Source organism: Onychomys torridus, chromosome 5 (assembly GCF_903995425.1).
Source record: "Onychomys torridus chromosome 5, mOncTor1.1, whole genome shotgun sequence".
NCBI classification, from domain to species: Eukaryota; Metazoa; Chordata; class Mammalia; order Rodentia; family Cricetidae; genus Onychomys; species Onychomys torridus.
Genome location: NC_050447.1, coordinates 77,291,347 through 77,318,882, shown reverse-complemented (window position 1 = coordinate 77,318,882; position 27,536 = coordinate 77,291,347). Strand labels below are relative to the sequence as shown.

The 27,536-nt window shown below is 43.9% G+C and overlaps 1 protein-coding gene across 2 annotated transcripts in view; it reads left to right on the top strand.

Annotated features, from left to right (window-relative positions):
* Dnajc1 (DnaJ heat shock protein family (Hsp40) member C1) overlaps positions 1 to 20,833 on the top strand; it is a 208,219-nt gene extending 187,386 nt beyond the window's left edge. For both annotated transcript variants that reach the window (XM_036188821.1, XM_036188822.1), the window contains 3 exons: positions 11,869 to 11,917; positions 17,371 to 17,819; positions 20,401 to 20,833. In XM_036188821.1, the coding sequence (XP_036044714.1) occupies positions 11,869 to 11,917; positions 17,371 to 17,819; positions 20,401 to 20,469 (567 nt within the window). In that variant the 3' untranslated portion in view covers positions 20,470 to 20,833. The remainder of the gene's footprint in view (positions 1 to 11,868; positions 11,918 to 17,370; positions 17,820 to 20,400) is intronic.
* The last annotated feature ends 6,703 nt before the right edge of the window (positions 20,834 to 27,536 follow it).

Sequence of the window (27,536 nt, the reverse complement as noted above, 5' to 3'; positions counted from 1 at the left end):
TTCCTGTCATTTTGTGATTTTTTTTTTTTATTTTGTGATGTTTTCTTAAACCTCTTTTGATTAACTGTCCTTATATTGTTAATTTTTCTTCGGTTTCCTCGTGTATATTTACCCTTGTCGTCAGTCGGAAGCATTTCTCCCAGTAGCCTCTATAGAGCTGGCTTAGTGGCCACATGTGCCTCAAGTCTTTTTGTTTGTCTGTTTGTTTGTTTGAGTGGGAAGGAAAAATAAATAAAAAGAGAAGAAAAAGATGTATTTAATGTGAACGCATTGGGAAGAGGGACAAAGAGACCCATCTTCAGGATCTTGAAATGAGATCAAAGTTTGAATAGAGGGCCAGATATGTAGATCTAAGCATTCATAAGTCAGAGTGGCTCTACCCACCACTAGACTGTTTCTATCCCAGAAAATTTTTATTTTCTATGATGATAAATAGTTTTTCTGGGTATAATGGTCCAAGTTGGTGTTGTAGTCATTTTATATCCTCCCAAGCTCTTCTTACTTTCAAGGTTTGTATTGTAAAGCACTCTATGTGACTTGGCCCCTTCCTTTGGCAGCTTTCAATACTGTTTCTTTATTCTGTATTTTTAGTGTCTTCACTGTAATATGATGTGTATGAGGGTATTTTTTTGGTCCTGTTTATTTGATGTTTTATATGCCTCTTGTATCTAAATACATGTTTTTTTTCCCCTATATTTTGGAATTATCTTCTATTTTATTGAAAATATTTTCTGTAACTTTATCATAGAATTCTTCTTCTTTTTCCATACCCGTAATTTGTAGATTTGGTCTTTTCCTAGTGTCCTATAATCACTCCCATGTTCCAGCCTTTTTTTTTTTTTGTTGTTTTTTGTTTTTTGTTTTTTTGGTTTTGGTTTTTCGAGACAGGGTTTTTCTGTGTAGCTTTGTGCCTTTTCTGGAACTCACTCTGTAGCCCAGGCTGGCCTTGAACTCACAGAGATCTGCCTGCCTCTGCCTCCCGAGTGCTGGGATTAAAGGCGTGTGCCACCACCGCCCAGCCCATCCTTCTTTTTTTAATTTGTCATTAATGTTGACTGAGTGATCCAGTTCCTATACCTGTGTTAAGGTCCTAAAATTCTGTCCTCCGTGTCATGTATTTATTCTGTTGACAAAGCTTTCCACTGAGCTTTTTGACTTACTGAGCTTTTCATTTCTACCGTCATTTTGGGTTGGTTTTTCTTCAGTATTTCTCTCTCTACTGAATTTTTCTCCTATTCTGAATTGACTTCCTTATTTCACTCAGCCATTTTTTGTGTTTTCTTGGAATGCATTTGTGTCCTCTTCTCCACCAAGGGTCTCTCCAGCTCTCTTCTTCTTACTGTTTTAATTATGTCTGTGTGGATACACACACACACACACACACACACACACACACACACACACACGCACACACACGCATGCACGCTGAAGTAGGTACCCACACAAGCCAGAAGTGTCCAATCATCCTGGAACTAGACTTACCTGTTGTGAGGCACCTGAGATGAGGGTGCTAGGAATCAAACTCAGAGCCTCTTAATTGCCAGGCCATCAGTCCAGCCCCGGCTCTGGTTTTTGTTACTTGTTCTTTTACTTGTATGTACGTTCTAGATGTTATTCCTCTGCTAGCTATGCAATTAACAAAGATTTCTTCCCGTTGTGTGCGCTGCCCCTTTAGTGATGCTGCCCCTTTAGTGATTGTTTCCATTGTTGTGCCAAATGTCATTTCAGGTTGTCGGCTTTATTTCCTGAGTGACTACAGTCCCATTTAGAAGTCTTTCCCTATGTGTGTACTTGAAGTGGTTTCCCATTTCCCCTAACATTTCAGTTTCAAATCTTATATTAAATTCACTCACTTAAAATGGTATATAAATAATTTTGATGTAAGATCTTACACTGCGTAGCTCAGGTTGTCCTGGACCTCATTCTGTAGCTCAGTATGGCCTGAAATGTGCAGTAATTCTCATGCCCTGGCATCCCAAGTACAGGGCTTTACAATTGTGAGCCACAATACCCAGGTTGAGGGTGGTTTTCTGGAAAAGGGAGACCAGTTTTACAAATTGTCAGACACAGGCCTATTTTTTGAATTGCCATTCCCTTGATGGACCCAATATTTTTTTTTAAAATAGGATTTCTTTATTATTGTTGTTAGTGTTTTGTTTTGTTTTAAGATAGGAACCCCTGGAGACTCAGACTTGCTGTGTGTCCGAGAGCATTATTTACTTCTCTTTCTGCTATGACAGAATGCATTGACAAAAGCGTCTTAAGGAAGAACAGTTTGTTTTGGCTCACAGTTTCAGTACACAGTCCTCCACGATAGGGAAAACATGGGGCATGAACTCGAGCGTCCACAGTCAGGATACACGCAAATGAATGTCTCCTCTCAGCTTGCGTCTTTGGTTTTTCCCAGCACCCCAGTCCATGGAATGGTACTGCCTGCTTTAGGGTTTCTCTTTCCAACCTCAGTTAGTCCATCCGGACAGTCAGTCCCTCACAGACATGCCGAGGTGTCTCTTCTGTGGACTACCATACCAAGGCTGGCCTTGAACTTCTCTGATCCTCCCGCTTCCACCTCCAAATGCTGAGATCGGAGGGTTATAGGCATGTGCCACCACGTCTGAAGTTTTAAATCAATAAAGCGTGCTCTCTTTCTTATAAACAAGTCCCTAAAGGGCTAGAACTGCCCCTTATATGTATAATACCACCATTCTACCTACAGTGATGCCCTGAGCCAACCCTGAGTAAGTCTTTGGTAATTATTGAATAGAGTGGAAAGATATTTCATTGCTAATGTCACAACCAGTGAATCAGAATGCTTGAACTAAGTAGAGATTATTAATGTAGTTTGGCTCTACAGACAAAGGTAACATGGAAAAGAGCACCCTTAAAAGAAGACCTGGCACTGGTGTCTGACTCCGAGCTGTGTGGCTTTGTCATTCCTCAGGTGACCTGAGCTTCAGGTTCTTCGTTGTGATGCCAGTTTCATAGGCCAGGTAGGAGATGACATGCAATAGCAGGATGAAAATAATGTGTTAATATAAACCATTACCACTCTGCTGCAGAGAACATTCTAGAAAAAGGATTTGTTCAAGGCCATCGAGCTAGTTAATGGAGGTCTGGGTTAAGAGCTTAGCCCAGGTGACTCATTCTTAGCCCATGTTGCCCTTTGGACCCCTCATATACTGCAACTCTATTCTGTTAATCATGCCTCAGTCAAAGGCTTTTCATCTTCTGTGGCCAAAGGGATACTTTTGAACACAGAGTAGTACTGTGTTGCCCAGCGACTGACCGGTAAGCATAGCAGGGCTCCTGACAGCTTCACTGTTTCAGATGGCCTTCCAAGCAGCTGCCCACTGTGCACTGGAGGAACTCTCATCCTGTGCAGTACCCAGACTGAGTTCCACCCTCAGCATCCCACAGCACCCTAGAAAAAGATTGCTTAGAAATGTTTTTGAAAGGGTTGGGAGAAAAGATCTTTCTGTAAAACTCAGGCTGGCCTCAGATTCACAGTCCTTCTGCCCCTGACTCTCAAGTACTCATGGCATCACACCCAGCTGAAACTTTTCTGTATGATTCTCCCACTTCAGACACTCATTGTTTCTGTAGTCCTCTGCGTGTACTGTCACTAACAAACTGAGTTTGCAGTGTACTCATCAAAACCCTGGGTCTTTGTAAAAGCATAACATCTACTTCAGGCCGTGCCGTGGTGGCGCACGCCTTTAATCCCAGCACTCGGGAGGCAGAGCCAGGCGGATCTCTGTGAGTTCGAGGCCAGCCTGGGCTACCAAGTGAGTTCCAGGAAAGGTGCAAAGCTACACATTGAAACCCTGCCTCAGAAAACAACAACAACAACAAAAAACATCTACTTTAAAGTCTATTTCCAATTTACTAGTTAAGTCATAGGCACTTTGAATACTGTGGTCACTCTTTGTCATAAGACAGTTAGTTACTCAGCTCACAGTGGAGCCTGTGTTCTTATAATAGAGTCAGCTTGTATAGTAGGAACTTACTACAATAAATACCCTCAGTTATGTGCATAACGTCTTCTTAGAGGCTAATGCGGTTTCAGTTGCCTCCTTTTCCTAATGTTTCGGGAAGCTGCTAATCAGAGAGGGACATAGGTGAAATCATACTGCTTATTTCAGTACGGGCTGGGTTTGCTAATAGTGTCTACAAAACTATACTAGTGTCTGTCACGGAAGTATTTCCTCCCAACAGATGACCGTTAATCTATTTATAGAGATGGTAAGTCCTCTATTTTAATGGATAAGATGAGCACAATTAAAGACATTTGGAGAGATAATCAGAATGTTCAGCTCGGCTTCCTACCAACATTTTTCAAGTGGATTATTTAATGGTTAGGTAGCAGAATAGACTTTGAATTTGAAAGCTGCAGTAGTTCTAGGTTGTCGTGAGTGGGAAATCCAAATTTACTAACTAAAGTAAATAGAGTAATAATGTATACCACTTAGCTGCATAATCTGTACTTATTATCTGTGTGGAGAGAGAGTGGGAGTTGCACCTCTGTGTCGCCGTTGTGGAGGCCAAAGGATGGTTCTGTAGAGTCTGTTCTCTCCACTCTTACTTGAGCTCCCGGTATCTAACGTAGTCACTAGGTTTGAGTGGCAAGCACTTAACCTGCTGAGCCAGTGTGCCAGCCTACAATATCTGTTGTTATACTGATAGTGAAGATATCAAGTGAGCCAGAATCTGAAAGTATGACTGAAGATGTCACTGCAGGTGACCTGAGGACACCAGGACTGTGAACATACACTCTTTACAACGTAGAGGATCATGGAGTTCCATAGGTTAAACAGAACTTTGAACCCGTATATGTCTGCTTACCTAGCTTTTACCCATTTTGCTAAATTCCTTGTTTTTGTTTTGTTTTGTTTACTCTGAGCTTTATGCCCCCAACAAGATAGAGGCTCCCAGCTCTTGAGAATTTTGAGGATAAGTTAAGATAATTATTTATAAAGGAGTTATTAGATAATATAAAGGATGATTATATTATAAAGGAATTATTAGATCCTTTATGCCTGAGATATCGGAACACAATGAAACACATTTCCCTACAATTCTTTTATCCACATGACTTAATGCACACTGGTACAGTGTGTTCCCCAGAAGCTGCCCAGTCCAGTTGTTTAGGTACAAAAGAAGAGAATTCAGCTTTTTGAGTACTGTGCAGAAATTTATTTCTCCTTCCCAGGTGAGACCAGAAAAAAAAGTCCTAAACAGAGCTTGTTGCAGACTGCATTGAGACACATCTTCTGCAATGGCACATAACAGAAGTATGACCAGCAGCTAAAACCTCCACTGTCAACTGAGAAAACAGCACTAATCAGCTTGAGCAAATTAGCAACCATGTTTCTCAAGTCACACAGTTGTAAGGAGAGAAATACATTTATTGATGACCAAGCTCACAGGAAGATGCCTTTACTTTCCCAGAGTGGTATACCATCTTATTCAGAGACACCCTGGACATTAGCTATTATTTTGGTAACTTATTTAATTGACTAGATTCATGATCAGCTGAAGATGCCAAACTTTCCCCCCAAAAAATATGTATGTCATTATTTACCATATAGATGCTTCTCTTGAGACATTAGAAGTTATCAAGAAAACGGAGTCACTGCAGCCAACATTTTTATAAACTAGCTTTTTTATATTATTTTTATTGTTTTATCTTATATGTATACGTGTTTTTCCTGCATGTATGTTTGTACACTACATACGTGCGTAATACCAGCAGAGGCCAGAAGAGGACATTGGAATACCCCAGGACTGGAGTTATAGATGATTGTGAGCCACCATGAGGGTGCTGGAAATTGAACCTGGGTCCTTGGAAGAGCAACCAGTGAGTGCTCTTAACAGCTGAGCCACCTTTCAAGCCCCTAAAAAATCATCTTATGACATCACAATCATGCTGACTTGGCAAAGAGGCTAAAATAATAGGTTTTTGGGGTACATAGAGTTGAAACATTGTGTTTTGCTTCTAGCTACTGAACCTCTTATAAATTTAAGATTTATATGTAATTAATTACCTTTCAAGTGAAAAAAATGTGATTTTCTAGGTGATGGTAGTGTCTATTTTACTATTGGACACTTTATAAATATCTAAAGCATTATGAGTATATGTAGGGAAGACAAATGATAATATAATCTGGATTAGGAGTTGTCTATGAGTATAAGGAGTCTCTAGCATCATGTTCCCAAACTAATTCAATGACCTTGTAAAGGCAGGAAGTAGGTTTTGGCTGCATATGGCAGACTTTGTGATTATAGTCTGTGTTCTGATACCAGAATGCTGCTTCATCCCCACATACAGTGGTCTTGAACTTATAGAGAGAAAGGCCCAGAGATGAAGAATCTGTGTGGTTTGAGAAAACAGGCTAGGCCGGGCGTGTGGCACCCATCTTTAATCCCAGTCCTTCAGAGACGGAGGCAAGAGGACCTCTGAATTTGAGGCCAACCTGTCTGTGGAGCAAGGACAGCCAGGGCTACCCAGAGAAACCTTGTCATGGGGGCCAAGGGGGAGAAAGGAAGGAAGAAAGAAAGAAAGCATGGTAACATACTTAATATACTAGCCTTTCATGGAAAAGGGGAAGTTCCAGGGAAAAGAAAAGATTTAATAAAAGGCTATCTCATGATTTTGGGGTACCTCAGGTTCTGAGATTCTGAGGCCAAATACATTTATGACTTTGTCAGTTGACCTAAGTAAAAAAAGAATCTTGTGGCATATGCCTGTCATCCCAACACCCCCAAGAGGATGAGGCAGGAGGGCTGTGAGTTTGAAGGCAGCTTGGAACAAATGTTTAAAACAAAGAAGTTTGGATTTTTTTTTAATGAAGTTATGATTACTCTGTGTGTAATGTCAGCTGTGCATATGCCCGCATGCCTGGAGATCAAGACGATCCTAAGGGTTGGTTCTCTCCTCATGGCTTCCAGGACAGAAGACAGTCTGTGAGCCTTGCTTTGCAAGCACGTTTACCAGTAGCCATTTCACTCCCAAGCTTGAGTTCTTTTTTTTTTTCAGTCTTCTCTATATTTGAAGCAGAATGTGACTGGACACTGTATTTCTATTCACAAGCCTTGCTGTGTTAGAAGACCTGGGGAAACCGAAGGCTTCTTTCTCAGTACTTTATCTGGGAAAACAAACCATGTAGGAAATCCTTCCCAGCAAGTTGTCCCAGCTTGTATTTTTAGCTCTAGAACTAATACATGTAGGATTAACTACAGGAGATGGATTTTGGTTTGGTTTGGTTTGGTTTGGTTTGGGTTGGGTTTTTTTTTTGGGGGGGGGGGGTTCGAGAAAGGGTTTTTCTCTGTTAGCCTTGACTGGGATTAAAGGCATATGTGAGTTGGAAAATTTTTAAAGTAGATTTGAGATGAAATTCAAACCATTTTATTTTTTTTTTAACATAAAGATAGAACATTTCAGTGACAAATGATTTGGTCTCCTAAAGAATCCTGCCAAATTCAGATTCTTAAGTGAAAATAAAATACATGTATACCCGTGTAGGCGTGTGTATTACGTTTATATAAAATAACTGAATCTAGGCCAAAATAGAAAAGAATTATACATTTTGGGAGATTGGCTAGAAGCTCTCCCTGAAGTTATATTTCTGTGCTTCATTTGTTGTTCAGGTAAAATATATATTCTAGAGGCTGGAGAGGTAACTCAGCAGTTACGAGCACTGGCTGCTCTTCCAGAGGACCCTGGTTCAATTCTCAGCATTCACATGGCAGCTCAAGACTGTCTGAATCTCCAGTTCCAGGGCTTCTGAAACCCTCACACAGACATACACACAGGCAAAATATCAATGCACATAAAATAGAAATAAATAAATTTAAATATATCCTATGTCTTCATGTATCTTTGTGTGTTTGGTGGTAAAGGTTTAAATAAAATAGTTTACTAGAGGAAGACAATTTATGAATTTTCTCAAAGCCCAATTTAGGAAGATAAAACAGTTATAAATATAAGTGTACCTAATGAGAGAACACCAAAGTACATGAAAAAAAAAAAAGAAACTGACAGAAATGAAGGAAAACTAAAAAAATTAACAGTAGTGGTTTGGAATTTCAGTACCTTACTTCTATGAATGAGTTAATAACAAGGCAGATCAGTTTGGAAGATCTAAGTAATATACTAAACCAAACAGATAGATCTAAAATAGTCTATCCAACAATAAAGTACACATTCTTCTTAAGTACACATGGAGCATCCTCCCAGATAGACCATGATAATACTATTAAGTGTGTTCTTTACTCCCCACAGAATAAGGTAGAAATCAGTAGCACATACACAACGGAGTTATGGAACAAATTTGTGGAAATGAAATAAAGTCCCTTTAAGTAGCCAGTGGATCAAAGAAGAAAACATAAACTGGAACCAGAAATTTCTTAGAAATGAGTAAGAAAACACAGCATACCAGAACTTAAGCAGTGCAGTTGGTATGTTCATCATAGAGGAAAAAATGAGCTATCAGTGAGTGCCGCTGAGTAAGAACAAGGAGCCCAAATCTTTAACTGTTCCCCTTCAGGACAGTGCTGGAGAAAGTGGCATGGTGGTCAGCTTGTAATCTTAACACTCAAAGAGGCTAAGACAGGATAATTACCAGGAGTTCAAAGCCAGCATAGCCAGCTAGAAAATGAACTACACCTTCATTATTCATGGGTGGGAGCAGTCCAAATAAAAAATTTAACAAAATAGAGAAAAACAAAGCATTAGCAGAGTCACTGAAACCAAGAGATAATTCTATAAAAATAACCGTAAAATTGGCATGGACTTAGTAGGGTCAGCTAGGAGGGTTGGGGTGAGAGGATTTAAATTGCTGGAGTAATGAAGAAGGCATTACCACCAACCTTACAGAAAGTTTTAAAACAAGATTATGAAGGAATTTTATTATGAATAAATATATGCCAAAAATGAAATACCTCCTTTTCAAATACATATGGATGAAATTGACTGCCCAGTAGTTGAGACTACAAATGTAAATAACCATTCCATGCTAAGAATTTACATTTTAAAGATAACAACACTTTTCTAAATGTATGTGCTAAACCATTATGCCTTTAGAAAAGCATAAGGGAAATTGCCCTTACCTGAAATTTGTCGAAAAAAACATCTTAATTACAACATCAAAAGAACAAGCAACCAAAATGTTAACAAAGAAACATTTGCAATTTAATAGTTTATTAAACAATTGATGATCTGCTATCTGAGGTATCTAATCAGAGTCTGTCATCTGAACATTATTCTGTGAGAACTCTTAACTTGGGAACGCCACTCTATTAGTCAAGTAAGAATGAAGATTAATTCAAGGGGTGAGGCTAGAAGGGGAGGAGGGAACCGGTAAGACCTACATGATAAGGAACTTGGCAGCTGATTGGGAGGGAGGTAAAAACCCAAGAACTGACTCTTAGATTTTGTGCCTCAGTGGGGGTGACAATACTAGTTGGAAAAGAGACAAGCTGGGTGTAAAGCACATGCCTACAGCCCCAGCATGCGGGAACAGCAGGGCATGAATTTGAGGCCAGCCTGGGTATGCTCAGCAAGACCTGTCCAGGAAGCAGAGAAGTTATTCTAAGAGAGACGTCGTTGGTTTTATTTGAAGTTTGTTTAATCTGTGGACCTAGCAGACCCAAGCATAATGAGATGTAGTCATAGTGAAAGAACACCTAACCTGTTTCTTTGCCTATAAGAGACTTCATTTCCAAAGGTGGTATATTATCAAGATTGAGAGCAAGAGTCTTAGATCCCTTCTTGCCTACGTTCCTTATCTCACATTTTTTTCTCTTCAGGCCTCAGATTTATAAAACGTGCTAAGAGCTGTATACCTAAATATGGCTGCTGTTAGGATATGTGTATGCAGAGTTGACTCTGAATGCACACTGTCTGGTACACAGCTTACTACTGAAGCCCTTTTCAGATCTGAATTTCTATAAAATGGGCAAGACCAGGGACACAGGTTAATAATTACTGTTGTTGATATATTTAATCAGTATATGTCAATAGCAAATAGCATCGGAGGATAGAAAGAGCATCTAAGGAAGGCAAGGGAGGACCATATAACCTGGCAAATACAGAAGGCAGGGGGCTCAGGTCAGGTCAAGAAGTGGAAAGGCACAGGCAGAGGCTAGAGAGGGGATACTCAGAGCAGAGAAACAATGATCCTCTGGGGAAAGCCACGTGGAGTGGGAAAGAGGAGGCCCTGGGAAGACATTCTTTCCCTCTGGAGCTTCCTAGAGACCAGTGTTAGGATTATGGGATGCATCCAGTGGATAGGAAGAAGCTGGAGCTAGAAGGGAAGGAAACTCATGGAGGAGCGTTCAGTAAGTGAGCAATCGCAAGAAGGAAGGCCACTTTATTGGGTTAAAGGAAAAGAGACATGATAATGCAGTCAGATTTGGGGAAAGGTTTTCAGTAGAAAACTTGGAAGTTAAACTTGGAAGTTAAACTTGGAAGTTGTGCTGTGTAACTTCAGCTTGCTTCTTCTAAATAGGCAGTAGCATCTGAGGGAGGTGTAAAAATTAGTGTTCCTAACCAACCTTAAATGTTTCTCTTACTCTGCCATCTGCATGATTTTACCAAGCTTTAAATATCTTCCATGTCTCCTGTTAAGAGCTGATTTCCAACTTAAACATGGTTGGGGCTGGAGAGATGGCTCAGCTGTTACAAGTCCGTGTTCTTGCAGAGCGCCATGGTTCAGTTCACAGGAGTGACATGGTGGTTCACAGTATTCAGTTCTAGGGTATAACACCCTTTCTCACCTACACAGGCACTACATGCATGTAGTGCACATAATACATAAAGGCAAAATACCCATACACATGAAATTAGTCTAAAAAAACACAACATCCTTAAGAGGGAAGTGGTATTCGTATCGCAGAGTTTACCATTTTTAAGTAACAAATACCACTGATTTATTATTTCTTTGGCTCCACACTCATAGATTAATCTATTCTGTTTCTTGGGTCCATATACCTTGACCCAACTAAAGATGTCCCTCTGGTACACTCTTCTGTGATCTTGGGTTTCTTTTTAGTGTGTGGAGACTCTTCTAACATCATTAGCATGAATGTTATCCCCACCCCCCCCCCCACTATACCCACTATACAATATCTTCCAGGGAAGAGATACATTCAGTTTCTGGAAAGCCTAAGTGAAAATAGTGATCCATTTGCACAGCTATTTTAAAACTGTTTTAAGAAGCAATCTAGTATAATTAACTGCCACTGGAATTAGTAAAATGATTTGGGTTCTGATTCTACTGTTGATGGGCATTTTAGAGCAAGATGTTTCATTTCTTGGGCCTCGGTTTCCTTAATAAGTAGACTGGCCTGTGGTGCTATATTTAGTGAGTCTAGGACTGGACCTCACTGGGAGTGGTGAGGGATAAAGAAAGGACAGAAGCTTGTACAGAAAAGCTGGGATCAGAAGCATTGTGCTTGCTTTGAAAGAGCACACCAGCTAGAGCAATAGCCCAACTGCAGCCACTGGGAATCTTAGCACATTTATTATGTAGAGCACAGGGGGATGGGGCTCAGATGGTCCCAGTAGGAGGTCTCTGTGTGCACTCCCAGACTTCTAATGCCCTGGAGGAAGATGCTGCAGTTGACAGCATGGACACACTCTGGTCAATGGTTTGCACTCAGGAGGAAGGCTTGACCACTCCCATGAGTCTGAGCTGGCCTTGACAGCTGGTAACCATGTCAACAATGCACACTCACTCAAGCCTTCCTCAGTCTTTATGATTTCCATGACCCCTGTTCCTTCACATGGGCCTTACATGGAAAAAAAAAAAAATCAGTTTACAAGGCATGTGGAAAGTAAGATGTCTTGCTTTTTATATTTTTAAACAGGTGACAGCCAAGGCCAAGGAACTGAAGGACTCAGTCACCTGCTCCCCAGGTGAGTTCCCACCTTACCTGTTTTATTCCATGTATCCTAGCAATTGAAAGATTCAGTCTACCTTATCACTACTCTGACAAGGTTTCTTCACAATTAACCCCTTCTTCTAATAACATTTTTAAATATCAGGGATTGCAGTTTGCCCAGAGACCTCTACTGATCCTGTCTCTGAAAGAGTTTCGTCATAGACACTGGATCAGTCTGGTCCTGCACACACAGTTGATGCTGCGAATTTGTATTTAATAAGTTTAAAGATTTAGACTGTTAGCATACCTGGGGATCTCAGTCTCCTCAGAAAGGGTTCAGTGTGTGGTGTTCTAGCATCAGGAAAGACTGTAGTCAGCTTCCTCCCTCCCCAGCAATTTGTCTAGGCACAGGGACAGAGAGCGACAGTGGTATATCACAAGAAGGATGTCTACTGCCAACCTTCTCCAAAACCTGCGATGTTGAAAAGCAAATGTAGCCAGGCGGTGGTGGCGCATGCCTGTAATCCCAGCACTCAGGAGGCAGAGCCAGGCGGATCTCTGTGAGTTGAGGCCAGCCTGGCCTACAAAACGAGTTCCAGGAAAAGGCGCAAAGCTACACAGAGAAACCCTGTCTCAAAAAAACAAACAAAAAAAAAAAAAAAGCAAAGAAAAGCAACTACAGTTAGAGCGAGAGATTGATGTGGATCTTCATGGCTCTTGCTGTGCTGCCTCCTGAGTAGCTCCATGATCTGGAGGCATGACCACACCCAGCTTTCCTTCAAAGAGAATTAGAAAACTGTTCTCCAAAGTGAGGTATACAAAGTAGTTCTTTTAATCACAGTACTTGGGAGAACCGCCTCTTCAAACTTCAAAATGACAGCCAGTCTAGGTTAGATGAGACCCTGTGTTTGAAAAAAAATGTGTTTCTGTGCACACACACACACACACACACACACACACACAGGGAGGGGGGAAGAGGGGGGGTGTCTTTGCAATGTAGGAAGAGTATAGGAAGACCATGCTAGGATTTCTCCTGCTTTATTTTATTTTTCATCTAAAAGAGTGAGGAATGAACAAGGTTTCTTTTATTTAATCTACAGAATTAAGCCAGAGTCTCACTGTCAGTTATCAGAGAGCAGATGTCCCTTATTATGGGCTGAGACTTCAGAGCCAGCAGGTGTTGGTAGTGGCCTTGCTTTACTGAGCTGACTTGAGCGTCCTCTAGCTCACTATAGCCTCAGAGAACCCCCGTACCTCACCACCTCGGTGTTAGAGAGTGGTACTCTCTGAAGGACAGAGAGAGCAAGCTTGGGGCTGTTCCATGTTATCCAGAGGCACCTAGTAGTTTAACCAAATACTTTAAAAGTTAATGAATTAAAATTTCACACCTTTTATCAGTAAAAGTTCTAAACTTGGCTCCAGATATTAAGATAAAATGTTTCAGGGAAACAAAAGTTCACATTTTAACAATGAATGTGAAAGTAACTATTTGGAAATATATTTGTATTACAGGAAAGCATCTATTTATATGCATCTTTTTATGCTCTATATATTAATTATATTATATTATATAATTATATAATTATATTATATGTGTTATTTTATGGCCAAAATGATTGTAACTGGAAATGGTGATACGTGCCTGTCATCCTAGTGTAGCTGGATTTCTAAAATGGTCTTTTTAAATAAAAAACACAGAGCCAGATATAGGAGTGAAAGCCTGAGATCAGGGAAATAGGGAAAGCCACCAGCCAACCTACCTCACCAACTCTGCAGCTTCCAAATACGCGCTACTTCCTGTCTACCCACGCCTTTATTGCCTTGCTGTTCTGCCCTCTCATTGGCTCTCTTAGCCCAGCTACCTCACTTCCTCTTCCTACACAGCTCTGTCACTTTCGGTCTGTCTGTACAGACCTCCAGGCCTCTGTGGTTGGTACTGGGATTAAAGGAACAGAACTTGGCTCTGTTCCCACATGTGGCCTTGGACACACAGAGAGCGCCTGCCTGCTAAGGGATTAAGGGCATGTGCTGCCTGACTTCCTTGTTTAACTTAAAATGGCTGGCCTTTTCCCGATCTCCAGGCAAGCTTTATTAACATCATCACATTTCAGCACAAATACCACTACATCCAGTTCTTAGGATGTGGAGACAGAAAGATTAGGAGTGCAAGGTCGTTCTCAGTTATAACAAGTTGAAGTCCAGCCTGAACTGCATGAAACTATGTATGTACATGTAAGAGTGTGTGTTGAGGGGGGCTTACATTTGTTTGCAAAAACAGCTGATGTGTGTAAACAAGATGGCTTGGCAGATAAAAGTTCACTTGCTGCCAAGACTTGACAACCTGAGTTTAATTTGTAGGACCCAAATATTGGGGGGGAAAAAAGAATTTTAAAAAAAAAGTTGTTTGCTTAAAAAAATAATTTCATGTGAGAGAAAAAAAAAAAACAACCTATTCCAGAAGAAGTTTTGTGTTGGCTTGAGAAGCATTGATGTCACTTTTTTTTACTGTGGACTATTAGATGTGTTTGTGTTCAGCAAAATGTGATGTGTTTTTGTTTTTCTTTTAAAGAGAAAAAGTAAAAACTCTATAGTGCCAAATTTCAAAGGTACTTCCTCCTAGAGCTTCGGTGTGTTTCTTGTGAGAAGTAATTTGATAACATGGGTATTTTATTATGTGTTTTGTATAAATCCCTAATATTTAAAAAAAAGGTTACAAAGTTTGTTAACTTGCTATTCTGTGGTCTTGTTGCCTGAAATTGTTATTGTTTGTTATTTCTCTATGCTGTTTTTGGTAAGACATTGTATAAGTGTCCATGTCTCACTTTTTAACCACTCTACACACATCAGTGCTGTGAAGGCAACCCTCACAATGTACTTTCTTCATGATATCTGGAAACCTCTAAGGTGAGAAAGTCTTGAACTTTTAACCCTTTCTACCCAGAGCTATCTGGAATGTTGGTACCTTTTTATACTGTCGTCCTTGGGTTGTTTGGGGTGTTTCTGATTTGGATTTTAACCATCTACATCTTCTAAATTCTTATTTTTGTTCTTTGACACCCACCCACACACCCAAAACTCTTAAGTCTTTTTCCTATACTTTTTTTAAACTCACCCTCATTCCTATTATCTTATACTCCTTTAGTTTAAATGTAAAAGATGGAGTTAAACCCTGTGAAGGTAAAAACAGGTAGACTCAAAAGACACCATTTCCTTTTGAGATGGGTTCCATGGTATGTCCTAGTGTACATTCTCATGCACCCTGCAGTCAATGGCTTTTGAATGGTTCAGTCTTTCAAGGAATTTTACTCTTGTTTCTTAAACACTTGTAAGTAATGCTGAATCAGCCATTGTGCTGGGGATTCTTGGACTCCAGTGGACACCTGAATGTGCAAGGTATCTGTGTGAAAAGCCCATGCCTTTCCTTGCCTCTCCAGTTTTCTAGGGTGTTTTGACTTTTGATTGAACACATTTAAAGGGGCTGGCCATGTAGGAGGAGCTCAGCTCTGTTCTTCACCACAATTCACCAAATACCCAGACCCAGCTCCTGCTGCCACTTTTTAAAGTGCCGTATTCCTAAGTCTGGCTTTGGATGAACAGAAGTCTTGTTCTGACAGACCCTGATGTCATACCTACAGTCCCAGCACACACCCAGCCTCGGGGAAAGCATACCCTGCAAGCTTCTGGTCCCAGCTCCCTTTTCCCTATCACCCACCCCATTGGTTTAATGTGTGTGTGAATGTGATAGATAGCCCTGAGATGGAAAGGATTAGCCTCTCACAATGCAAAAAACCAAGTTTCCTCCTTACACGTGCACTTCCAATGACATGATTCGTGTTCCCCACACCTGTTTACTACTGCCGGGGCCTTCCTTCATCCTTGAGGGCTATTTTGCACTTTCTGCAGCACTCAGCTTAATAACAAAGTGGTCACAAGCATTTCTCAGTCTCTACTATATGGTGGTGTGTAGATACACGTGTAGAAACCAAGAGAATTCCAGTTGTATTTCATAGACCATCTCATTCAGAATCTATTCATTTATCAATGACATAAATCTAAAAAAAAAAAAAAAAATCAGATTTTTTTCCCGTGGATGCAAACTGCCCTCCTTCCTCTTCACCCCTGCAGTCCCCAGAGAGGCTCGGGCCAGCAGGACTTTCTGTTGAGTGTTTCTCATTTGCAGGCAACCAAGACAGAGCATTAGTGCATTAAGAGGGAGGTTTTGGTTTTGCATGTTTCATTGTTAGAAAGAACCTTCCTCAGAGACAAACTGTCCTTATCTTTCAATGACAAAAAGAAAAAGCTGCCAGGGTGGACAGGGCCTGTTTCTGGAAGACTTTGGAAACACAGGGAAACTGCATTTTTAAACATCAAGTGTAGAGCGTAGTCTTTTCCAGCTCACTCCGAGAACTGATTGAATGGCACCTCCCAGGTGTCCCAAGTTCACCTCTCTCACCGCAGGGGTTCTGCTGCTTTGGCTTGTGCTACTCTGGAATCATTTACTGTTTCTGTTTTTATTATCTTAAGTGCTAACTAAAAAGAAATAAAATTTTATAAAAATGTAGTTTCATGACCTTTTGAATAATGTCATACAAAAAAATGTATTTGTGTTTTTTGTGCTGTGGGAATTGTTTGTAGATTAATAATACCATTTTGTTTAGAATTACAAAATAGTTTTTAAATATTGTCTGAGAAAAGCCAAAGTTAATGCAATCTAGTGGAAACTGTAAGACCATTTGAGTATTGTTTCTGTTTTATTGATGCATTGGATTTTGTTGTTTGATGGAATTTGAGCCAAAAAACAAACACGCAGGCTTTCCTAGTTCTACAACTGATTGTACTTATGCATTTTGTACCAGTGGGAGTTTTTATACTGGAGATTTAAAAAAAAAATGGACATTTTTGTGGCTTACTCTTGTGGGCCCCTGACAATGACTGATTTCAAGTTTGATTTCTGGCTGATAGAAAGAAAGTTGCTTTTCTTTTAAGATGAAAAACTTTGGCTTGATTTCTTTGTTCCCTTTGCTTATATCTAGCATTAGAATTTTGTCTGAAAATACAGCGGTAAGTTTCACTTTTTATTCTCTATTGTGCAGTTACGCAATCAGATCACTAGACTTAGAAGTACTCAGTCACTTTAAGTGGATAAATGTATTAGTTAAACTGTAGGGGTTTGGTTTTTTGCTGTTTAGATCGAAGTTTTTTCTGACCCTCTGTCCTCATTGTGAACATAACTGTGTAGTTGAAACAATCAGACTTATTTTTGTAATGTGTGTTATTGTGTGATGTGATTTTTTTGCTTCCGTCTCCAATATTAAACCATTTTCCTAATTTAAAAAAGAAAAAAAAAGAATGGGGTGTATAGTGTAAAAGGTAAAGCAAACAATGCGTGTGAAATGTCTAGCACATTGCCTGGTGTATGGTGGTAGATGCTGTTGGTTGCCTGACTTCATGATGGCCTTTTTCCTGTGTTCTGTGGCTCTTTCCTAGGAATGGTCAGGCTCTCTGAACTGAAGTCAAATGTTCAGAATTCCAGGCCCATCAAGATAGCCACAGCCTTGCCAGATGACATCATCACCCAGCGGGAGGACCCAGCAGGGACCCTGGAGGATGAGCGGCCAGAGGCTGCTGAGGCTGAGCCGGAGCCAGTGGTCACGGAAGCCCGGCCTCGGAGGCGGAAGTCAGCTAGAGTGGCGGAGGCAGTAACCAGAGCGGAGCCGGAGGAGAAGCCAAGAGGAAAGAGACAAAAAGACTTCGATACAGCAGAACAGAACGGATCCAGTGACGAAGAGAGCCAGAGGAAAGAAAGGACTCGTGCTGCAGAGGACGCATGGACTCAGAGTCAGCAGAAACTGCTGGAACTGGCCTTACAGCAGTACCCAAAAGGAGCCTCCGACCGCTGGGACAAAATAGCCAAATGTGTCCCATCTAAGAGTAAGGTGGGTGACAGGGCTCCCCACTGAAGTGGCTGTCCCCTTGTCTCCTCCGTGCCCCGCTGGCCACCGCCCCTTGCGCTTCACAGTCGTCTTCAGGCCCCCTTCAGCTTGTGACCTTACACACGGCTGAGGCCGGAATGTGGTCAGGGTGCTGCTCAAAGAAATGCCGTCAGTAAAATAGAACTCAGGCTGGCCAGATGGCTCCGTGGGAGACGGTGCTCGCCATCAGGCCTGATGACCAGGTCCATCACTGGAATGCACCCACTGGGAAGAAGGAACCAGCCCCCTCACGTTGCCCCAACTCCCCCAGCTGTGCTGTAGCCACAGGTGCACGAATGTGCACACATGCACACACAAGTCAGTGTAATGTGGAATGTGCACCTGTTTATACAGGGTATCTATGGGGACGTGCGCGCGCGCGCACACACACACACACACACACACACACACACACACGTTTTAACATAAACTCTACACTGTCGTGGTAACTCCCAGTTCTGCAGTGTCATGAACTTGGAATCTGTGGTGGCACCTCAACCCGTTAAAGGCTGGGTGTTCATGTGAGGTTGCCACACAATTGACCTTTGACACTTGACTGACCCTTGGGACTTAGGCCGTTTATCACTATCTCATCTTCAGCTCCAGGCAGCTGCTAACACATCATTCTCAAATGCAAGCAGGAAGAAGTGCCCTGCCGAGAGCCAGGCTTGGCTTCCCTGTCATTCATGGAGCTCCTAGATCTTTCCAAAGCCAGCCTTTCTCCCCAGCACAGCTGTGCTCAAGTGTGAGATACCAGAGCGCAGAGAAATCAGAAGGAGCCTCTGGGCACGTTGATGCTCATTTACATACTTTTTTTTTTTAATTGAAAGTCTATGTTGGAAAACCTAGCTTGTGGCCATGCGTGTCCCTGCCTGCACAGGCCCAGTTATCTGTCACCTACTTCATGATGATGGAACTGAGAGTTTCTGGGGAGAAACTAAACCATTAACAGTTGATCTCTTTAGGAAGCACAAAGCCTCCCAGTCTCTCCCTTTGGTTTGCCAGAGGTAATTATTCCCTGAGTTTCTCTAGCGTCTGTCAGACTCAGCCATTTTCATGTGTGATAAGTTGAGCTCTGCTCGAAATGGAAAACCAGAAGGGGATTGGAACCTTCCTCTTTCCACCAGAGAGGAGGTCCCCCGCATCCCTTAGCCTTGACTGTGACGTCCAAGCAGGTGCAGGGCGGCTGCCCACTGGCCAGTGGTGCCACCCTGACTGAGGTGACTTGACGCCAGCTGCCGTGGTGGGCGTTCAGGTTGTCAGGAAACTTTACCACCTGCCTGCGCAGCTCAGGATGACCCACTCTGTCCTGTTGAGAGTTAAATGCTGAAACTGGCCACAGCTGTGCTGACCTCTGAAGGCATGGGTGGCTGTAGATGAAGTTTCTCAGTCCCACTGGCCCTGTGGTCCTGTAGCCACTTATTAAATAATCACTCAGAGGCTTATATTAATTACCAATTGGATGACCTATGGCAGGCTTCTTGCTAGCTAGCTCTTTCCTCCTAAATTAATGCATTTCTATTTATGTGTCACCATGTGTTCTGCGGTGTTACCTGCCTCGCATTACATGTTACTTCTTAGCCTGCGGGTTGGCGTCTCCCCTTCCTCCTCTTAGTGCCTCTCCTGCGTATTCCCACCTGGCTCCATCCTGCCCTGCCATAGGCTAGTGCAGCTTTAGTTACTAACCAGTGGAAACAGCACATATTCACAGGACAGAAAGACATCCCACAGCAGGTGGGTGATGTTGAGATGTGGGGAGGCACTCACTAAGAAAGGCTAGTCCAGTACTGTTGCACTGAAATCCAGGAGGGTGGGTACCTGTCCCCTGTCCCAGGCACCAGATTAATTAATTATTATTGTTTAGAACAACAGTCATTTGCTCTGGACCCCAAGTTAACATGACTACAATAGCATAGCATTGGTGTTCTGGAAAAAGAAAGGGTGTGGCTTCTGAAATGCACCCAGTGCCCACCTGAGGACAAGGAGGCCCTTCCCATGGTCTTGTCTGGACTTAGTTCCACGAAAGGGAACTAAGCCATGGGAGTCCTGAGGTTGCCATTCTGTAACTGATGGCCTGGGTACAGGTGGGACTGGGGAGAGTGTGAGGGAGACATGGCTACCTTCCAGGTAGTTGTGTGCTGTGGCTTACAAAGGAAGGTTCCAGCAGCGGCCAGGGAGAAGCACATCCAAAGGAGAAGAGCATTGCTGCCTCAGGTCTCCCAGTGTCATGGGATGTGGTGAGGGAGTGGATGCCATCATGATGGACTGTCATGATGACTGCACTCTCACAGAAACTGGGCCCCGTCATCACCCCATGCTCAGCACCATCATCCTGGCCAGCCTTACAGCAGGTCTTCTCAGGCCAGATCTGCCTGGGACCAGCTGGGCTTTCCCAGGGTGATGCAGAAGGTTCCAAAGGAAATAAACACTAGGCTTTGCCATTAGGATTGGGCGCTAGTCAGCAATTAGGTCACGGTGAGCTGACCACACCGGGGCACTGACCCATGGAAATAACTGTTGTACCTCTTTTTTTTTCTTCCTACAGGAAGACTGTATTGCTAGATACAAGCTGCTGGTTGAACTGGTCCAAAAGAAAAAACAAGCTAAAAGCTGAAGCTTCCGGAAGATGATTGTTTGCCTTCATTTTCCAAATGAGTACTTCAGAAATCTCATGCAGAAATTTACATTTTGTACCTCAGTATTTCTAAACGTCATGTGCCTTAGTTTAAAAAAACAATCAAAATCAATCAATCATAGATGCTCTGTGGTGCTGTTTACAGGCCTTGTGTTTGGGGGAAGGGCTGGGGTGTTTGCAGATGTAACTTGCCCTCAGTGAAAAGTTCACTTTGCTGGGAGATTTCAGTGTTCTAGTGCCAGGCACCTAGGGGAGCATGTAATGAACTGACATGGAAGAATTCCAACCTAATATGCTCTTGTAACAATATAGCCAAAGGAGCTGGGTGTAGTGGTGTACACACAGCACTCAGGAAGCAGAGACAGGAGGATCCCTGTGAATTAGAAGCTATCCTGGTCTACCTAGTGAGTTCCAGGACAGCTAGGACTATATAGTGAGACCCTGTCTCAAAAAACAAAGAAGTAACTGAAGAACACACAGTTAATTCATTATTAGGACTGAGCAGTGAGCCAAGGTCACTCACAGAGATACACCAGCTTGACCTCAAGCTGGCTGGCAGACAGCAGAGAGGCCATCTTAATTGGTTCAGAAAAGTATCTGAATTAACAGAGCATGGGATTTCTGGGAACCAAGACGAGGGTCCATTTCTCAGTGTCTAGGTCAACGTCTGTTGTCCTGTTGACACCTCTCAAGCCTTCTTGCTCTTTGAACTGTTTCATCTGCCAAGCATGCCTTTAAAACTTGTCACTTGCTGATACATGCAGCATATGTAACCGGAAAAGCAGGGAAGTATCCAGAACATATTTAAGGAAAATGATTTGATGTCTGTAAAGGTGTCCTTTTCTCTAAGAAATGAAATATGGTGGTAAAGGACACCTCTGCCCTGTAAGCATCCACACGAGGACATGGAGCTAGGTAAAGCCATGCCCTTCCCTGAGCTCAGACCACAAAGGAAGCCTCACGCCTCTAACCTCGTGGGAACTGCATCTCAGACTCAGTTGGTTCCAAACAGCAGCTGAAAAGTGGGAAAGCAACTGAACAGCTTGTGTCCTTGAGCAGGAGCTTCGTCCCCTCAGCTCTGTGGAGAAGGACCATGGAGACATGGAGAAGACCACAGACCAAGCTGAGGGCTGGCCAGTCTTGGGCCAGCAGCTCTGCCCCAGGGCTTCTGTCTGCCTGGGAGCTGGTGGCCTCTGAAGTGGCCGCTATACATTCCAGGCTGATCCCGTCCCACCCCCACCCATCTACGGCAGACAAGCATGGGGGAGAAACGAAGTACATTGTTCTGGATGAGGGCCAGGGCCAGGCCTGTTTATCATGCAGCTTGTGACATCTCTGAGCACCCTGGCACACCACCCTTTCATCACAGTGCCCTGAACTGTGTGGTTCCTTGTGCAAGTTTCTGGCTTTCTGTAACCAAATGTCTCTCAGCAGGACATGGTGATACACACCTGTAATCCTAGTGCCCAGGAAGGGCTGCAAGTCTGAGATCAGCCTGGTCTATGCAGTGAGTTCTAGGCCAGCCAGGGCTACATAGTGAGACCCTTCTCCAGAAGCACTTTCTAAAATACAACTGGTATTATCTCCTCCAGACTCCTTAAGAACACAAGGTCCCAGCATGGCTCCTTGGGCCCATCCGGGCTTCCTAGAAAGAGCTATTCCCCACAGGAAGTCTGAATGCTGAAGGGTCAGGTTGCTCTAGGACCAAACAAGGACATGTTCTAGACTACTATCCCCCAGAAGCAGGGGAGTACCCCTACAGGGCGGTGATCCAGAGCGGGAGGTACCTCCAAAAGTGACACACCTGAGCACCAACCCAACCAGTTGTACTATCCGTGACCCTTTTGTAGCACCAGATACCAACACCCTGGGAAATAGAGGGCAGTTCCCCCTGTGCCCTTCCCGTCACCTCCACCAGTGCCCTCCCTCTCCATAGGCCAGCAAGCCTCCTCCCACGCTCTCCACTACCTTGTGTGTTTGCTAGGATAGGGAGAAGTTGGAATTTCCATGCGGAATCTTTTTGTCAGGTGGCAGAGACCTGCCTAATGCACCCCGTGAGAGGGACCTTCCAGCCCCATGCCCAGACCCTGTCCTTGAACCATTTACAGCTGCTCACCAGGGCGATCCCAGCCCTGCACCGTCCTCCCTGGATGTGAAACTTCTTTGAGTATAGGACATTCTTGTGTTTTCAACAGTGGAAGGGTTAATCTCACACTTGACAACAGCCAGGGGCCCTTTGAGAGTAGACACTAGGCAGCAGCCATGCTCTGTGTGACATCCTGTGAGGCCTCTCCACAACCACCATATCCATGCATGGGTCTGTTCTCTGTGTGGCCACACCTGGCAGGAGACAGAAACATCTCCTGAGCTATGTCACTCTTAGCTCCAACTCAGCGCTGGACCACAGAATTGTGCATAGTACAATGCACAGTGTTACTTGGGGGTGTCAGCACTAGCTTCTCAAGAGCAGTCTTCCGTTTTTTGCATGTCACCCAGATTTCCTGAGGCTAACAGGCTAGCATAGGCTCTCTCCAGTTCACATCCCTGCCTGGCGGTCCTTGATCTATGGGTAGACTTCCTGAATGTACACAATCTTCAGAGGCCAGTCTTCCCTGGTGCCCCCAGAATCCCTAGCCTGTGTGCTGTATTCATTCATTCTGAGGCTACCCAGGAGGCCAGTGGGAAGGAGAGCCTAGAGCTGGACCTCAGAGGGGCCCAGACCCAGCTGGCTTCAGCTAACCTACGACCTGGGCAAGATGCTTTAGCATCTGTTGGGGCTACTTACTGTTTACAAAATATGGGTGCTGATATCTAACGAGACCACACCTTGCCTACCACACTAGCTAGCTCATTGCCACTAAAGCCATCGGCCTGGTTTCCAACACTGCTTCCTCAAATGTGGTTTAAATAGGGTAGAGTGAAGAGACTCGAATCCAGATCTAGACCAGTGAGGAAAGAGGGAAAGAGTGAGGAACACGTGGTGCCAGGTTCCACTGCATGCAGTTTTGGGAAGGAGGCCTGGGGTAGGGGTGGGGGTTCCCACTTACATCTACACCCATCAGAGCAGTGTGCCATCTGACCACCCAGCATATGATGACAGGTACAGAGAGCTCAGAGCTGATTTTATTTGCAAACACCAAGGTAGAAATGACAGTGTCCTGACCTGAGCCGCAGCTTCTGAGGTGCCCCTTCTTTTAGTAAATCTGGGACCCAAAAACACCTGGGCTGGGTGTTCCCTGCTAAGTTCTGCATCTGGATGAGGTCCATCCTGGGAGGGACCCCCTGTGTCAGGCCCCTCTACCTGGCTGCACCTCTTGCATGGGTATTCCCTTCACTCTCCAGCGTGGCTGTGGAAGCTCGAGTGGGGCCTTGTGTGACTGCAGCAACATCACCTGATCGAGGGTAGGCATTTAGTAAAAACAGGTTTCAATTATTTCACCCTTAAGTTTGAAAGTCCCTCGTGCTGATTAATGGTCCTAAAATAAGACCAACTTCCAGATAATGGCCAAGACAATTATTCTGAGTCTCTGCTCTGGTTTCCCATCAGATCCTCATTCCTGAGTTGGCATCCATGAGGCACATGCTATAAGAAATCGGGTTAGCTTCAGTGGTGACCCCACAGGCCAAATCTGCGGGAGGCCTCTCAGGCTTCATGAACCCTTTGCAGCCTCCCCAGGCAGCTTTCATGGAGGCCCTGGAAGTCAGTTGTGGGCTGTGAAGTTGAGGGGGTCCCAGCACTGGTCTGGATTGTGACTGGGGACCTATTCTTTTTAGAAAAAGGAGCCATGAGTGTTCTCTGTAACTAAGGCTCCATCCCTGCTGGAAAAAGAGGAGGGAGGGGTTTCCACGGACTCTGGAAAAGAAGATGCTTGGTGTAGGATGGAGGGAGGGTGTGCCAGCAAAGTTCTGAAATAGCATGCACAGAGGAGCTGATTCTGCTACTGCTCTGCTCCCCTGGGGACACTGGGTAAAGCTCAGGAGGGAGAAAACAGGCAGCCCCCATCCTCCTGCTCTGCCTGAGATGGTGTCCCACCTAGTGGTCAAGATCTAGTACCTGGATTAGTCCTGAAATGAACAAGCCAAAGTCGGGGGGGGGGGGGGGGGATGGGAGGGGGGGGAGAGTCCTCCCTGAGCAACCAACTGCTGTCACATGAGTTTTTCTGTGAAGCCCACCATGTTAGCTTTAAAGCCAGAATGGATAGCACACGTCCGTAACCCCAGAACATGGAAGGTGCGGGCATATGAATTAGGAGTTCAAGGTCATACTTGGCTAGATAGCAAGGATACATGAAACCGTCTCAAAAAAACAGAACAAGCCAGGTGGTGGTTGGCGCATGCCTTTAATCCCAGTAGAGGGATGCAGAAATATTCCTATCTCTGCGTTCAAGGCCAGCCTGGTTGATAGGGCAAGTTCCAGGACAGCCAAGGTCTTGACATAAAACAAAACAGACAGAGACAAAAAGATGCAGATGGCAGTGGGGGAGGAAAGCTGCTGGGAAAATGCACTGCCAAAAGGCACACTCCCAAAAGGACCAAACACCGGAGGGCACCGTTTCTTAAAAAAGCAGCCCTAGATCTTCTGTAGCCAGCACTCCTGAAAAACCCAGGAAGGGTCACGGGCCCATACACACTGAAACCTGGCCAGACTGCAGGAAAGAGTTGGCATCAAGACCTTACCTTCAGTGAGGTGGAAACTGACAAGGAGCGCTGAGGGGTGGGCCAGCATTCACAGCCACACTGCTGAGGGACCACCCAGACCTGGGATGGGCATCTGCAGCCTGGCCTGTGTAGGGCCTGTATGTGGGCGGGGTGTCAATGTGGTTTGGATGAGAATGGCTCCCAAAGGCTCATATTTGAATACCTGGTTCCCCATTAGTGGAACTGCATGGGAGGATGAAGAGGTGTGGCCTTAGGGCAGGCTTACAAGTTTCAAAAGCTCAGGCTATTTCCAATGTCTTTCTGCCTCATACTTGTGGATCACGATGTGAGCTCCAGCTAGTGCTCCACTGCCAGGCCTGTCTGCCTGTTGCCATGCTCCCCATTGTGATGGTCTTGGACTCTAGCCTTCTGAAACTGTAAGCCCCCGATAAATTCTTTCTTCTGTAAATCATGGTGTCTTCTATAGGTCATGGTGTCTTATCACGGAAATAGAACAGTAACTGAGACAGACCCTAGACTCTCTTCTCTTGACTTTCTCTTCTCTATTCACCAGCACAGGCCAAAAACCTAACAGCAAAACTCAATTCGTTTATACCCTTCAGGTATTTATGTGATTCACTAATCCAAATGCTTCTAAGATCCTAGCCTAAATCACCCATTCTTGCCTGTCTATGGAAGAACAATCTGTTTCAAATGCCATGGCTTTGAAGGTTGATAAAATTGATGTTCATTTCATCTCCCTTCTACTCCAGCATTATTCAAAGGAATCTGCTACAGTGTGGGAAATACATCTACATTGTCTGATATTTGTAGTTAGAGTTTTCCTGCCTGGCCCACAGGACAAATCTCTCTCACCCACCAGTCCCACAGTTGCTCAGACCCCACCAAGAAAGCACACAGAAACTCACATTGTTTAGAAACTGTATGGCCGTGGCAGGCTTCTTGTTATCTACTTCTTCTATCTTAAATTAACCCATTTCTGTTAGTCTATACTTTGCCACATGGCTTGTGGCTTACTGGTGTCTTTACATGTTGCTTTTCATGGTGGTGGCTGGCGGTGTCTCTCCAGCCTTCTACCTTCCACAATTCTCTTCTCTGCTTGTCCTGCTTATATTTCCTGCCTGGCTACTGGCCAGTCAGCATTTTATTTATACAGAGTGATATCCACAGCAGATATTATTACAGTTTTGGATATGAGCTATCCCCTCAAAAGGCTCATGTGTTGAAGGTTTGATCCCTAGATGGTAAATCATGAAGATGCCAACATCATCAATATATTACTTCAAGATACAGGGATGGGCAAGGGTCACTCAGGAAATAATGCCAAATGAGACCATGAAAAGCCAAAACCTACACAGCAAAGGTCATCATTATCATGTGAGGAAATATCCTAGAAAAGAGAAAAATCTCCAACCGTGGTCTGTCTCACCAGAGATTGATATCTGGAATATAATCAAACTTGTCCTGGGTTTTCTGTCATTGCTCAGAAATATTGTGTTGAATTTAAGGGGACATGGCTCATCATTTAAATCAAAATCTCCTGTTTCTCATCTGTTTCACAAAGTAGGTATCGATGTAGTTAAGGCACATCACATCTTCGGGCTGCCCCACCCTGTTTTGATTTTAAGAGCTTGGCTTACAAAATTCCTCTTGGAAATTTCATCTTTGCCTCTGGTCCTTTGTGTTAGAAGTGGGACCAGGGCTGGGAATGTGGCTCAGTGGCATAACATTGGAGTGTTTTTTTTTTAGCATGCCGAAGGCCTGGACTCCATTGCTGGCACTTCACAGTAGACATATGGTAGAGGTAGATAACCATCTACCAGTGAGTTATTGGTCTGGTACAGTCCTCAGTAGGATGAACACAGCACCCAGGTGCGGGCAGCAAACTGACTCCGCCCCCTTCTCATCAGAACCTGGCCATCCCAACAGCCCACCCTCCTCATACAGCCAGGGCACTCACTGGTGTTGCTGAAGAGCTGGGACCTGGGGTACACTGCCTTCTCTAGAAATAAAGTTCTGTAGGGGACCAGGCTGTACCCGAGTACCCACAGTCCCCTGGTGCTGTACCACCATCACCCTGGCCATTAGCAGACAGTGGAGTTGGGAGAATGGGTGAGAGACAGACCTGTGGGAGTGGAGAGTTCAGAAGTAGCTTGACCCCCATACTAGAGATCGGATCACAGCTACTGAGGGTAGGCCCAGACCTCTTCTGCTCCCAGCCTGGCTACTTCATGGCCTTCCAGACATAAGCATGCTCCTCCTTCCTGCAAGGCTGCTGCTACCCAAGGCAACTGGAGGCTCTCCTGGGCCAGCATGGTGGTCTTGGTAGCACCTGTTTCCTTCAGGCTGCCCAAGCCTGTCCTGACTGTTTCTTGGTCCTGGGCTTC